The following is a 15,545-nucleotide window of genomic DNA, read 5'->3' on the forward strand; positions in this document are numbered from 1 at the left end:
GAGTAGAGAGAGCAAAAGAGAGACACAGAGAGCAAGCTTGCAAGGAGGACATCATGGGTAAATGGAGTAGCAAAAAATAAAACCGTTACAGAAGATTATAAATTGGCCCTAACCTGAAAAATCAAGAAAGAGTAAAGCCCCATCTACACGATGGGACATTGCAGCGATCCGGCGGCTCGATTAGCTGCCGGATCGCTTCTTCCGCGTGCCCGCCGCGTCCCCGCACGCCGCGCGTGCACCGGCATCAATACCCGCTCGATTCCCGCTCGTCCCCACGCCGCTTATCTTACGCTCGATTCCCTGCCATTGTCCCCTAGCGGGGAGCGAGCAGGGAATCGGCGGAAGCAAGATCCGTCCTGTCGGATCTTATCAATCGAGCCGCATCAGCAGCTCGATTGATAAGGAGCATCGCGGCCGCATCTACGCGTGTAGATGCGGCTTAAAGTCCTGAATCTCAGGAATCTCTACAGACTGAGTTGCACACAAGCTGGAAATAAAGTCTGGAGGAAAAAAAACATACAAACCCAGGAGGAATGAATAGATTGTGCCAGCACTGTAAACAGAAGACCCTAGGGGACAAGGCTTTGTCCTGCACTGCCCAAAATACTGTATATTGCAACCAGGGGCACCACCAATAATTGCTGGACCTTATCCAAGATTTCAGCACCTCAGAGGAGAAGAGAAAACTCCACAGTGACAATCATATGTCAAACTACATTACATCATTATATAGACTGAGATAAGTATAACTTTGAAAAGCTCTACTTCTGTCCCAGCCAAAAACCTGTATTCCCCCGGCAACACCTTCTGGCCTCTGCACTAGTAGTATGGTCAGACAGATGTCCAGTGGTAAAGGAGATTATAGTAAACCGGATAGTCTGATTCCGAACCAAGTGCTGACTCATCAGGACTTGGTGGTGCCGTTTTTGACTACAGCCAGTGCTGGTGAGGTAGTAAGGCTGTATCAGTTAATTTGGGAGCAGATCTTAACTGATAATTGGGGCCCGCTATAGGCCCCAGTGGAAATTGCAGCTATGGTGGCGCTAACAAGATACTTTGGCTGTTGAGAGTTCGGCTATAATATAGCTGAATTTCTGGCTACTACACTTAGCAGTGATTTTTATTCTACTACTGGTAATACCCACCACTCAAATTCTCGGGTGCCTTTTTTAGTACGCATACTACATAGCTTTAAGTACCCCTGACCTCGCTGCAGAAGAATATATGTTTAATGCTTTTTTTTTTTCTTCCTGCACTGTACATAAATCACAGCGCCTTCCTCCCCCTTTAGCACCGCCCCCCTCCCCCACTCTGCTCAGCCAAAATCTTCGACTTGAGCAGAAAGTAGAGGATGGGCGGGGAGGAAGTGTCAGTACTCTGTCAGTCATCAGTAACGCCCCCTGCACTCGCCACTATTAGTTCCTATGTGCATAGCGAGCTGGTGAGCTGCGCTGTCGTGAGGTAATTTAGCTATTAGTGCACTATCGTTCTGAGCTAAATGACCTCAAGACCGCACACAGTGCAGCTGACCAGTGCGCTGTGCACATGGGAACTAATAGCAGCGGGTGCAAGGGGCATTACTGAACAACGGGCAGAGAGAAGTACTGACACTTCCTCCCTGCCCATCCTCAAGCTCTTCATTATGGATGATGGGTGTGTGTGTGTGTGTGTGTGTGTGTGTGTGTGTGTGGGGGGGGGGGCCTTGTGGGGTGCGCTGGTGGGGGAGTGGTGCGGAAGGAGCAAGCAAGACGCGTATGTGCGCGCAATGTGAGGGGGAAGGGTAGCGGCTGTGACCTAGTGCCCAATTTTTTAACGTTAGGGTCTTTTTACTAGTAAATAGACCCTATTTTTTTTGTACAGTGCAGGAAGAAAAAAAAAAAAAAGCATTAAACATATATTCTTCTGCAGCGAGGTCAGGAGTACTTAAAGCTATGTAGTATTCGTACTAAAAAAGGCACCCGAGAATTTGAGTGGTGGGTATTACCAGTAGTAGAATAAAAAGTTTTATGCATTGAACCAGTAACGCGTAAAAATTTATGTGTTAAAGTTCCTGCACTAGCGGGAATGCGTAAAAATGTACGCAATGCGTCCCGCCGAGCTCCGAGGTCGGCAAGCTGCCAGCGAGGGACTGGAGCAGCAGTGAGTGACTACGAGGGCACAGGATGGCTGCATGGGGCTGGTAGAAGCCCCAGGTAAGTGAAACTCATTTTTTTATTTGGCTTGGACATTCCCTTTAAGGCCTGCTTTTCTACTACCAATAACCCGTGGAGGAAGAAAGGATTGTAGATCATGTCGCTGAGTATATGTGAGTTTATACTTATTGGTTTTACAAATGTTTCTCATTAAGTCCTAAAGATAACTTGGTTAATGAATTTTACTAGATTGTAAGCTCACAAGATATGCAGATCACTTTAAATTTAGAGTTCTCAGGACTATGATGTAACATTTGAGCGCTGTTATTACCAAGCCAGGGCAGTTTTTAGATTTAATAACCCCTCTCCACCAGAGACACTGGCACACTGGTGCAATGCAAAAGCCAGAAGGACTCCCCAGTAGAGGGGACGCCACTATTAGATGGCAAGAGGTGTGGCCAAATGTGACCCCCAGTATTTGGTATCCAGATGTGACCCCAGTATAATAAGCCAGATGAGACCCCAGCATTAGGTAGCAAGTGAAGGTGCCCCCAGTATTAGGTAGGAAGAAAGGGCACCCACGGTATTAAGTAGCCAGAGATGGCACCACCAGAAACGGTGGAGAGAGGAGCCCCCCATCAAGCAAAGTGGTAAAGTAACTTACATCTCTAGGAAGCAACCTATCTTCCTCTAAGGCGTTGTCTCTATGGTCCAGCCATGTCTGCCATCATGGAACTGGCGGTTCATGCAATGACGTGAACATCATTGTGATCAGGACACCTAGGAGGAATATGGGTCGTGTTTGTCCATCGCTGGTCCTAGAGAGGGGAGTCCCTTTGCTCTGCAATATGTGAGCCCACTTCTCCCCACTCCATGCCAGGCAGTGTCCTTCCTTACTCTCTCCCCCCCCCCCCTCCCCCCCCCAAAGAAAAAAAAAATTAAAGGGCCCGTGCCAGGCTATTAGTCAATATTTGTGTCTGGAGCGGAGATTTAATAACACCAAGATCCGGGAACCATCATGCTAGTGTTCAGATCCTGAAGATGTGTTTTATGATCCTTCTAAAAGAGTAAAACAATTTCTTTGATTTTTTTTAATGAAAAATAACTGATCAAAACTAATTCTCTATTGCATGGAAAAACCTAAATTTCCCTCTTTTTAAACACCCATGGTTAGTAACAGTTCTCACATACATGCACACAACTTTCCACAAAAAATTCTCAGTCATTTCAGAGGAACTATGAACTTCGACACATTGAACCCGGATATGAGCCACTGTTTCTACACACAGCAGGAAATGGAAGGAAGTAGGGGTTTAAGTCAGGAAGCTGTAGACAGAGCAGTATTCCTGTAAAAAAGAAGGTTCTGCAAAATGTTAACAAGGCAAACAGATACTCACCAGTTTAATTGCCACATATTCATTGGTATAAAGATTTTTACCTGAAGGAAACAGAAAAATCACATTAGATGCCCCATCCAGCAATTAGCAATCAAGAACACATTTATCACTGTACAGAATAAAGTATTGCACAGTGGTAAAATTAAACAATTAAAGCTCACATTGGACTTCAACAACTGCTTAAAGTGAACCCAAAAAAAATAATGATTTAACAAATACAAAAAAAAAAAAAATCAAGCACTTTGAGCAGTACTGGACCTTTAAGCACAGACACTAAAGTTGGCCTCAAAGCAATGAACAATGCGTTTAACAAGAACATACAAATAACCTATGAAGGTTTCTTCCAGCATAAAAACATTTAAAGGACAACTGTAAGGAGAGGAATATGGAGGCTGCCATATTTATTTTCTTTTAAACAATACCAGTTACCTGGCAGCCCTGCTGGTCTATTTGGCTGCAGTAGTGTCAAAATCACACCAGAAACAAGCATGCAGCTGATCTGACAATGTCAGAAACACCTGATCTGCTACATGCTTGTTCAGAGTCTATGGTTAAATGTATTATGCTGGGAATACACTGTACGTTTTTCACACCCGATCGATTTTCGGCGCCCGATTCGCTTATCTTTCGCTCGTTTTTCTTATCTTTTCCCACTGTTCCCTATGCGAAATCAAGCGCGGAATCGATCCGGCGGGAGATTGGGCATGTCGGAAATTATCAATCGAGCCATCTTAATGGCTCAAAAACGTACCGTGTATTCCCAGCATTAGAGGCAGAGGATCAGCAGGATAGCCAGGCAACTGGTATTGTTTAAAGGAAATAAAGATGGCATCCTCCATATCCCTCATTACAGTTGTCCTTTAACAGAGTTGGTGTGGGTTTCTTTCAGGCTTTCTGGTTTCCTCTCGCATCCCAAAAACAGAGATAATTTAACTAGCTCCTCCCCTAAACTGCCCTTAGTGACACTATAGTAGAGTTTAGATTGAGTTATGTAGCAAGCCACTACATAAATTCCCCAAAATGACAGTAGTAAATTTTGATGATGAAAAAAGATCCATAGATTATGTATGCAGGTCTGCTTAGGTTGACAGCCTGCTAGGAATGTTTGTACATTACTTAAACCATGGTTTACTGGTTTAATGCTGACTATTACGAGTACATGAATGATATTATAGATTCAGTTTCCTTGGCACCATATGCTGCTCATCATATGTATTAATCTCCCATAAAGGCAATGATGATCTACTGGTATTTAGCTTCTCATCTGTCCAGTGCTGTTGCCTCACACTCTTTCACTAGTTACAAGGGAGAATGAAATATTGGGCTATGTCAGCTGGATAGCGTGCTGGTAAGGCTGTTGCTTTTGATGTGGGATTTGAGCCTTTGAGCAGGTTTCAAATCACGGCTCAAGCGAGTATGTAAAACAGTAAGGGGTCTTTGGGCAAGACCCCCTAATGATCCCTGTTGCCTGTGGAGCACACTATAAGTTGCAGCAGCCCTGAAGAGCTTTGAATCCGCCAGGACAAAAAGTGCAATATCCCGTATTTTTTGGACCACAGGACGCACTTTTTCTCCTCCAAAAGTGTGTGTGAGAGTGAGTGAGTGCGTGCGTGGGGGGGGGGAGGGGAGTCAGTGTGTCTTATGGGCCGAAGGTGTCCCCGCAAGTGCCCTCTCTGTCCTATTGCCGCCCTGTGTCTCTGATGTGCCTTTTGTCCTGTTTCCCCTGTGTGCCATCTGTAACCATGTGCCTCCTGTGTCCTCCTTTATCTCTATATAAGTTATATATCGGCCACACAAACCAAGTCCCAGGTGTTGCTACCGGGACCTCCGTACAGCCTTTCAAGTCCCTCCCTCACCACTGCTCCAGCTGATCTGGAGTTGCAGCAGCCTTCAGCGCTGTGAGGCTGATTAGGGGGAGCGCTGCAAACCAAACACAGCGCCTGGTGTACTAACTGGAGCCGATGACCTCGCAGGCGGGACTATGACTCCATCACTGGGTAATCACTGCACTCGCTCAGAGTGTGGGTACTTCAAAAACAAGTAAAGAAATAAGAAGTCTATGAGGCACTTATGTATGCACTATTGTCAATAGGGCAGCAAAGTGGGAAAAGTAATAAGTAGGCTGTGCTGGAAAGTAAAACATACTGCAGAGAAAATCCACATGCAAGGTGACAGGCTTGAGGGGAGATTAAGAAATCTTTCCAAGTAAGCAGCATTGGCATTTTTACATAACTGATTATTCAAGCCACTAGAGATACCCCACTTTGGCTACAATCTGACTGCATGTATGCTCTTTCAACATCTTTCCACAATTTTTTATTTCGCTGCTACAAAGATTTCCATTATAGTTAGCTATAAATTATTTGCGCATTAGACTTGTATTTGCTGCAAATCTCTGCTGGATTCCACCCACATGACACTGATCTAAGCACGTATCTCCTTTTACTTGTGAATGCATATAGAACATTTAACACCTTGTGCAGCACAAGTTTGGTTTTTTTATTTTGCATACTTTTCGTACTTTTTCAATTGGTGAGTGCTGAAGTTATTTATTTATTTTTGACAAGATGAAAATATATCTCCTGTGACAATACATTTTTGTCCTCTGAATCTAGGTGCTTCTTATGATCAGGAGCATCTAATGGTCCAAAAAATACGGTAAATGTAACGGATATCTAATGTACTTGAGACACGAACCGATAAGAAGTGTGGTCAGATAACGGTGGTAAAATTTAATTGAGTTTGTAGGAAAAAGAGGTGAAGGACTGAAGATCACATAGCTCTGTATTGCACCGAGTGGTGTAGAGCAGTGTTTCTCAACATTTTATTGGTATGTACCCATTTTAAAACCCTGTATTCACCAAGTACCCCCAGCATAGTAAACATTATCACAAGTACCCCTTGACGAATATATATTTAATCATAGTACATGATCATTGGTTCTAAAGAATTTCCAAACATTTACTATTACTTTTAATTAGCTAACAACACTAATTTTGTGTTGTTTAATAAGATTTATCATTTGCTAAAACTCGAAATTTGTTATTCTTGGTTAACTCTTTCAGGTTCCGTCGTTTTCACGTGAGAAATGTTCACCTCCCATTCATTAGCCTATAACTTTATCACTACTTATCACAATGCACTGATCTATATCTTGTTTTTTTCTGCCACCAATTAGGCTTTCTTTGGGGGGTACATTTTGCTAAGAGCCACTTTACTGTAAATGCATTTTAACAGGAAGAATAAGAAAAAATGGAAAAATTCATTATTTCTCAGTTTTCAGCCATTATAGTTTTAAAATAATACATGCCTCCATAATTAAAACTCACGTATTGTATTTGTCCATATGTTCCGGTTATTACACCGTTAAAATTATGTCCCTATCACAATGTATGGCGACAATATTTTATTTGGAAATAAAGGTGCATTTTTTCCATTTTGCATCTATCACTATTTACAAGTTTAAAATAAAAAAAATATAGAAATATTTCATCTTTACATTGATATTTAAAAAGTTTAGACCCTTAGGTAAATATTTACATTTTTTTTTTTTTTTTTTATACTAAACATTTTATTTGGGTCCTTTTGGGAGGGTGGGAGGTAAACAATAGATTTATAATGTAAATGTGTGTTAATTCTTTTTTTTTTCCAGGTGTAGTATTACTTTTTGGCCACAAGATGGCGGCCATGAGTTTGTTTACATGACGTCACTGTAAGCGTAGCATGCGCTTAGAGTGACGCATCGGGAAGGAGACGGCCAGAAAAAGCTCAGCTTCCGAGAGAAGCTGTCGCTTTTTCAGCGGGGGAGAGGAATCAGTGATCGGGCTCCATAGCCCGATACATTGATTCCTTGGCTACCGAATCCGCGGCCGGGAGTGCGCGTGCACGATCGGCTGCGGGGGCGCGCGGTAGCGCGCATGGTTCCTGGACGTAGAAACTACGTCCAGGAACTAAAATAGGTTAAGTATATAAAGCCCGAGTACCCCTGAAACCATCAGAAGTACCCCCTGGGGAACGCGTACCACACGTTGAGAACCTAGGGTGTAGAGCATTGGTTTAATTAATCCTCAGATTTGTGCTAAATCAGGTTAAATGGTAGTAACACATCAATAGCAGTAAATCTAAAGTTCCGCCATTAACAGGACAGATGCACTACATGTTACCGTACCGACTCATTTTGCTAAAATCTGATCAGGAAATCAAAGTGGCAGATCTACTGCTACTCCTCAAATGATTTTCAATTTGAAATGATGGATCACATGTAGAATTGACCTTCTATTGACATGTTTATAACTAGTTTAGTGTCCTCATCTAAAGCACTGAAATGGCTGGGTTTAAACATAGCAGAGTGGTCCAATTTCATCCCAATTCTGAACATGATTGACTGATGATTTTCAGAGATTTAACATGGTGCATGCAGTGAATGTTTACATATTTGTATCAATTGCACACGTTTTGTGGAGGGCTGTGGAGTCAGTACAAAAATCATCCGATGACTCAGTCTATGAAACCACTGACTCCAACTCCCCCAGGAAATTGCTCCGACTTCACAGCCCTGGTTTTGTGTCAGTTCTCCAAAAACTGGGACTAAAAGCTGAATTCTAAAAAGAAAGAAACCTGACATTTAACAGTGAGATTTTTTTTTTTTTAATTTCACCATATCAGCCAGGTTTTTCGACGTGTAGCCTAGCCACCTTCCAGAAAAAGGCCCCTGCCTCTTCTATATAGAAAAGGCCAGGGCCATTTTCTGCAAGAGGATAGCGCTATGCACCAGAATCCAGCTGATATGGGCTTCCAGTGAACCTAATTAAACAGACAATGTGATGGGGCATTCTAATGTTTAGGCATTAGAGCACCTCTGTGTCCTTATGGTTACAGTGGCCTCAAACCGAAGTATGTATTGTTCTGGTGTTTGCTAGCTGGGCGCGGGGAGAACCCGAGAGATAGCTCTTCCTGTGTGTTGCAAAGTAAGGGAATATAACCTAGCCTGTCCTTTAGCAGTATAATTCAGGGTCCGGCTATTGCCGACACCCGAATTACAGAGGAACAAGATGTACCAGGCTACGTAGCTATAACATTATAGCTAAAGCTGTGCCCAGGTCAGGTGCTGTGCAGCAGCCAGCTAGCACCAAAACGACTTGCTTGGTTACAACAACCCCTTGATGCATCGGCAGTTGACATTAAAGTTAACCCAAGGTTTATTTCCTTTCAAGAAATTCCAGTTGCCTGGCTGTCCTGCTAATGCTCGGCCTCTAATAATTTCAGCCATAGACCTGAACAAGCATATGCAGATCAGTTGTTTCTGACAAGATAGAAATGAAAAAATCAACTGTATGCTTGTTTCTGGTGTACTTCAGACACTATTGCAACAGCAGGGCTGCCAGGCAGGAAACAAATATGGTGGCCTCCATATCTCTCTCACCTTGGGTTCACTTTAAATAACAGAGAGGCTGGCCTAGAACTTTTAAAACCACCACTTATTGTATGCGAGCCCTTGAGATTTGACCTCCAATTGTCCCTCCTCCCCTCCGCTAACAAAATCTGCGTCACTGTGCTATAACAGATTGAGGCGCCAGTACAGCACTCTGCTTTCAAACTGTCACCTTAGTGATTGTGCCCCAATCCCGGACAACTGCTATTGTTTACAGTGTACAAATGAGTAATTAGTGGTCAGTTTCTGCATATGTTTCAAATGTGGAAGCAGTGGAGATGTAATAGCTTGAAAGCACGTTACTGAAGCACAGAGATCAACACTGACTGCTGCTTGTTTACTATCAGTACAGGTACTGTGAAACTGCTTAAACATTACATATTGAAAGAGACACCGACTCGCATCTTAAAAATTGGGTAAAAAACAATGCCAGTACCTAGCAATACCAAGCAGGGTCTTAATTACGTGAATTTAAAAATACTTTCATATACGTGAGGTAAGAATTTAAAATTCCTAGAGCTCCTCTTCACTTAAAAAAAAAAATCAATTTAAAAGTAGATCACAGGAATCATACAAGTGAAGTGACAAGTGAAGTGCAATAGCGATCCTTTGTGTACTAAAATAGCCATGTATCAGCAGTTTAAGCATTTATGGTAAGCAAGCTAAAAAGAAAAAAAAATGGATTGTGCTTACCTAACCGTAATTCCCCAAAGTTTCCACATCCAATCTTCTTCCCCACCCTAAAATTGGGTCCCACCATAAGGACCCCTGAGGAAGTGGTCGAGCTGGATGGCCGGGAGCTATGTCCGGTCCGCACCGGCAAAGCTTTGGCTGCTCGTGGTCTATCATCCTTCTCCCTGTTGCTATGGTCCATGTTCCTATACCATAAGAGCTAGGCCTAGGGATCCCAGCAGATGCTAAAGGATTCCCAATCCACAAAAAAGATTGGGGCCCAAATTATATCCAGCTGAGTATCCTCAGGGGCCAAAGAAACAGATCACATCACCGAGTAGTGCTGCCAAGGTACCATTTCACCATCCCCAGGCAGGTCCATGATGAAGTCTTCCCATAGTATAAGACAGGAAGGTTCCTGATGAAGAAAGAGGAAAAAAAAATAAGATCACCATTTGCTGAAGAATGCAAAGCAGAAAAATACCACGGGCATATTAATCACATAGCTAGAATTTCCAATGAAAGCATACAAAACAGTAGGAAATTGTGTTTTCAAGAAAAGGTGACAATCTGTACACATTCTTGCCCAGATTTACCCACTCATGCTACCAATCAATTGTCTGAATTCTAAAGAAGTTAATGAATCACGTAGTACCAAACAGAAATTTGGTAGAGTTGATTAGCAAGAGTCTGCCTGGAAATGTACAGCAGGCAATACAATCAGTGCCTGCCATTCTGTATGCAAAACCCAACAACTAATTTTGCAAATGTACTGTAAAAGCAAGGAAAGAAAAATAAAAACAAACAGTTCTGCAAAGAGCTAAATCATACTAATACATTTTACCTTCCTTGTTGCAGCTAATTTATTATATGAGGTTGTGTTGTAAAATAACCTAGACTTGAATTGCTGGTTCTCTGTAAGATCACATGATTATGCATCTTATTCCATTTGCAGTTATAACCTTGTGCTATGTAGTATAACCGTGTGCTACCTCTCTGCATGACACCCCATGTGAACAATGTATGTATCCCTATTTATTATCCTGTACTGCATAATATGTTGGCCCTTCATAAATACAATAAATAATAATAATTCCCCCTTATATATTTGTTATAGAACAATCAGCGCAGGTCACAAGAGCCAGAATGGTATAGCATACAATCCTTACAATGAACCCGAGACAGGGGGATAGAAGAAATGTATACATACCTGGGGCTTACTACAGCCCCCTCCGGCCTGAGCACTCCCACGCCGCCCTCCTCTGCCTTCTGGATCCTCAGTAACAGGTCCCATAAGTGTTGCCAGTCAGGACTTGCTGTGCCTGCTCGTCCCGGCTGTGTGTACACCAAATGAAGGAAGAGTCATTGTGACCAAACAATTCAATTTTTGCTTCATTTGACCATAACACAGAAAAACAGAAGTATTGTACGTTGTCCAGATGAGCATTTGCAAAGGCCAAGCAAGCTTTTGCGTGCTTTATCTGGAGAAGTGACGTCCTCCTTGGTCTGCATCTGTGGAACCCAGCAGTGTGCAGTGTTTGTTGGATTACCTGCCTTGAGACATTGCCCCAGCAGAGCCCAGATTCACCAGGATGGCCTTGGTGCTGATCCTTGGATTCTTTTTCACTTCTCTCACTATCCTCCTGGCCAGCACAGGTGTCACTTTTGGCTTCCAACCACGTCCTCTGAGATTTTCCACAGTGTGGAACATCTTGTATTTTTTAATACTTTGCACTGTAGCCATTGGAACTTTAAAACATTTAGAAATGGCCTTGTAGCCCTTTCCTGACTTGTGAGCAGCCACAATGCGCAGCCACAGGTCCCCACTGATCTTCTTTGTCTTAGCCACGACTGTCCACAAACCAACTGCAGAGAGATGCTGTTTTTCACCTGTTGAGTTGATTAAAACAGCTGTTCCCAATTAATCAGGCTAATTAGAATGCGTTGGAACAGCTTGGACTTCTTGGAATGGTATAGAACTTTGGATTTTTCCACAAACTGAAAGTTTGTGAAGGGTATGAATAACTTTGGACTGGACACTTTTTGCTCAAATGTAAATAAAAGCTAAGATTTTTTTCCCCCACGATAATGCCTCTTGTACATAGTCTTATTATTTTGGGAGACACCTAAGTCATTTCCCATCAAAAATTACTTGCTGGTTGAATAAAAGTAACCAAGTCAAAATTTGCCAGGGGCATGAATAAATATGGGCAGCACTGTAGAGTTGCTGTTTGCTTGTATTTTCCACGCTGATGCCCTGGATATACTGTATTTGTTTGGATCGTGGGATCAGAGTACGTGTGAACCCCCAGCAGACTCCATTCCCCTCCATAAAGCAGCACATGCTGATCAGCAAACAGTCGAAAAGAAGGTTTGCAAGGGGAAAGACCATAGATTTGGACAAATATTGTAATTGTATATGGGCTTTAAGAACGGATCCTTTGCCAACTTATAGAGAAGGTAGTGGTCCCCCTCCATGCTGCACGTCCACATTACACACATCCTTACCATAATAATTTTACAACCCATACATTCAGATCAACTCTCCTAATACCAAACCAATTACTAGAAGTCACTGCCACGGTAGGCAGCAGTCAATTGGCTTGGCTGTCTAGGTAAATAAGCTCTAAAAATTTATGATTTGAACTTCTACACTTTTTTTCTTTAACTGACCATACTGGTTTGACAGTCTAGTAAAAGGCATTGTGTAGCATACAACATATTTAACTGTCTCATGCGATCTGAATTAAAGACTGAGAAATTCATGCCATGTTATAAATAGCAAAAAACTGAAATCACCAAACACAAACGTTATTATGTAAATACCATTTTGAGCATTTGGAAGTGGCAGCCTGTGACAGAGGACTTAAACACAGGAAGAAATGTGTCATGTTACAGGTCATTTCATCCTCAGAGGATGTGAGAAGCAGCTGCACAATGTTTGGAACGCATGCTGATAACCAGCCAAGTGTTCACCGCTTTTTAAAAATCACAGCTACTTTCTTGGACACGCTATGCTGCCAAATCCTTTCATTCCAAACAGATCCGAGCAATGAACATCAAATGTGACGGCATCTTATACTGTGTCTGATACTTTCTTCTATGAGAGTCAAGCACGCCCAAAACTGATATTACATTTTCAGCATTTGCAGTGGAATTAAACTACAATGAATGAGGTTTGCAAGAACTTCTTGTGATCATTACTTTGTGCTCAGGTTCCCATCTGTTTGTCTGCCAAAGCGATTACTAAGATCCCATTCTCAGTGTTAGAATGGTAATTTTATATTATGGAAGAAGAAAAGAGTGGAAACACTCCAGCTGTATCATGAGAAATGAGGAGAGACCTCAAAGGTGGGAAAATAACTGCTGAAATCCCAAGAGACACCTGAGATATGCATCTGTTTCTATGATGATACTATCAAGAAATGATCATATACGCCGTACAATTCCTTGTAATCAATGATATTATGTTTGTCAATAAAGGCACAGATCAAGAGGAAAAACATATCAATAATTAGGACTAATGTCACGACAAAATTTCAAGCTGTAACACATGCATAGAGGATTGTTGTTAAGTTGCTATTCAGTAGTGTCCGACTTTGCGACCCCACAGACCACAGCACTCCAGGCTCTTCTACTGCCTCTCAAAGCTTTTCCAAGCTCATGTTTGCTGCTTACATGATCCTATATAGCCATCTCATTTCCTGCTGTCCCCTCCTCCTTTTGCCCTTGATCTTTCCCAGCATCAGGGTCTTCTCCAACGAGTCCTGCCTTCTCATTGTGCGTCCAAAGTATTTCAGCCTTACCTTCAGCATTGTTCTTTCCAATCAACAGCTAGGGTTAATTTCTTTAAGCATAGATGTTTACATACAGTATCTGATTATTATTATTATTGATTTATATAGCGCCAGAATCTTCTGTGGTGCTGTACAATAGCATACAGCAGTGGTTCCCAACCTTTTCCAGGTCGTGACACATCACGACAAACATTCAGATATCCGTGACACGTCACATCATGCCAAACATTCAGATATACATGACACGTCCCGTATGATAGAAAAGAGGAGCTCAGTAACAATGTGCTGATGCTGCAGGCACAATGAGGGGCTCAGTAACAATGTGCTGATGCTGCAGGCACAATGAGGGGCTCAGTAACAATCTGCTGATGCTGCAGGCACAGTGAGGGGCTCAGAAACAATCTGCTGATGCTGCAGGCACAATGAGGGGCTCAGTGACAATCTGCTGATGCTGCAGGCACAATGAGGGGCTCAGTGACAATCTGCTGATGCTGCAGGCACAATGAGGGGCTCAGTAACAATCTGCTGATGCTGCAGGCACAATGAGGGGCTCAGTAACAATCTGCTGATGCAGCAGGCACAATGAGGGGCTCAGTGACAATCTGCTGATACTGCAGGCACAATGAGGGGCTCAGTAACAATCTGCTGATGCTGCAGGCACAATGGTGGGGAGCTCAGTAACAATCTGCTAATGCTGCAGGCACAATGGTGGGGAGCTCAGTAACAATCTGCTAATGCTGCAGGCACAGTGAGTGGCTCAGAAACAATCTGCTGATACTGCAGGCACAATGAGGGGCTCAGTGACAATCTGCTGATGCTGCAGGCACAATGAGGGGCTCAGTGAAAATCTGCTGATGCTGCAGGCACACTGAGGGGCTCAATGACAATCTGCTGATGCTTCAGGCACAATGAGGGGCTCAGTGAAAATCTGCTGATGCTGCAGGCACAATGAGGGGCTCAGTGACAATCTGCTGATGCTGCAGGCACAATGAGGGGCTCAGTGACAATCTGCTGATGCTGCAGGTACACTGAGGGGCTCAGTAACAATCTGCTGATGCTGCAGGCACAATGAGGGGCTCAGTAACAATCAAGGGGGGGTCGGGGTTGGTGAGGGTGCAGTGGCATAGCTAGCATAGTTGCCCCAGTATAGGGAGTTTAGTTGCCTCAGTATAGCCAGTGTAGTGCCCCAGTATAGCCAGTGTAGTGCCCCAGTATAGCCAGTATAGTGCCCCAGTATAGCCAGTATAGTGCCCCAGTATAGCCAGTATAGTGCCCCAGTATAGCCAGTATAGTGCCCCAGTATAGCCAGTATAGTGCCCCAGTATAGCCAGTATAGTGCCCCAGTATAGCCAGTATAGTGCCCCAGTATAGCCAGTATAGTGCCCCAGTATAGCCAGTATAGTGCCCCAGTATAGCCAGTATAGTGCCCCAGTATAGCCAGTATAGTGCCCCAGTATAGCCAGTATAGTGCCCCAGTATAGCCAGTATAGTGCCCCAGTATAGCCAGTATAGTGCCCCAGTATAGCCAGTATAGTGCCCCAGTATAGCCAGTATAGTGCCCCAGTATAGCCAGTATAGTGCCCCAGTATAGCCAGTATAGTGCCCCAGTATAGCCAGTATAGTGCCCCAGTATAGTGCCCCAGTATAGCCAGTATAGTGCCCCAGTATAGTGCCCCAGTATAGCCAGTATAGTGCCCCAGTATAGTGCCCCAGTATAGCCAGTATAGTGCCCCAGTATAGCCAGTATAGCCAGTATAGTGCCCCAGTATAGCCAGTATAGTGCCCCAGTATAGCCAGTATAGTGCCCCAGTATAGCCAGTATAGTGCCCCAGTATAGCCAGTATAGTGCCCCAGTATAGTGCCCCAGTATAGTGCCCCAGTATAGTGCCCCAGTATAGTGCCCCAGTATAGTGCCCCAGTATAGTGCCCCAGTATAGTGCCCCAGTATAGTGCCCCAGTATAGCCAGTATAGTGCCCCAGTATAGTGCCCCAGTATAGCCAGTATAGTGCCCCAGTATAGCCAGTATAGTGCCCCAGTATAGCCAGTATAGTGCCCCAGTATAGCCAGTATAGTGCCCCAGTATAGCCAGTATAGTGCCCCAGTATAGTGCCCCAG

General features: G+C 43.5%; 1 protein-coding gene across 11 annotated transcripts in view; it reads right to left on the reverse strand.

The window, feature by feature from the left end:
* The window catches only part of CSNK1G1 (casein kinase 1 gamma 1), a 204,893-nt gene that overhangs the window by 68,760 nt on the left and 120,588 nt on the right, over window positions 1–15,545 (reverse strand). For all 11 annotated transcript variants that reach the window (XM_068275650.1, XM_068275649.1, XM_068275651.1 and 8 more), the window contains exons 2-3: window positions 9,654–10,050; window positions 3,530–3,570 (exon numbers count right to left, since the gene is read on the reverse strand). In XM_068275650.1, coding sequence (XP_068131751.1) covers window positions 3,530–3,570; window positions 9,654–9,834 — 222 coding nt within the window. In that variant the 5' untranslated portion in view covers window positions 9,835–10,050. The remainder of the gene's footprint in view (window positions 1–3,529; window positions 3,571–9,653; window positions 10,051–15,545) is intronic.

The sequence above is a fragment of the Hyperolius riggenbachi genome, chromosome 3, assembly GCF_040937935.1.
Source record: "Hyperolius riggenbachi isolate aHypRig1 chromosome 3, aHypRig1.pri, whole genome shotgun sequence".
Taxonomy (NCBI): domain Eukaryota; kingdom Metazoa; phylum Chordata; class Amphibia; order Anura; family Hyperoliidae; genus Hyperolius; species Hyperolius riggenbachi.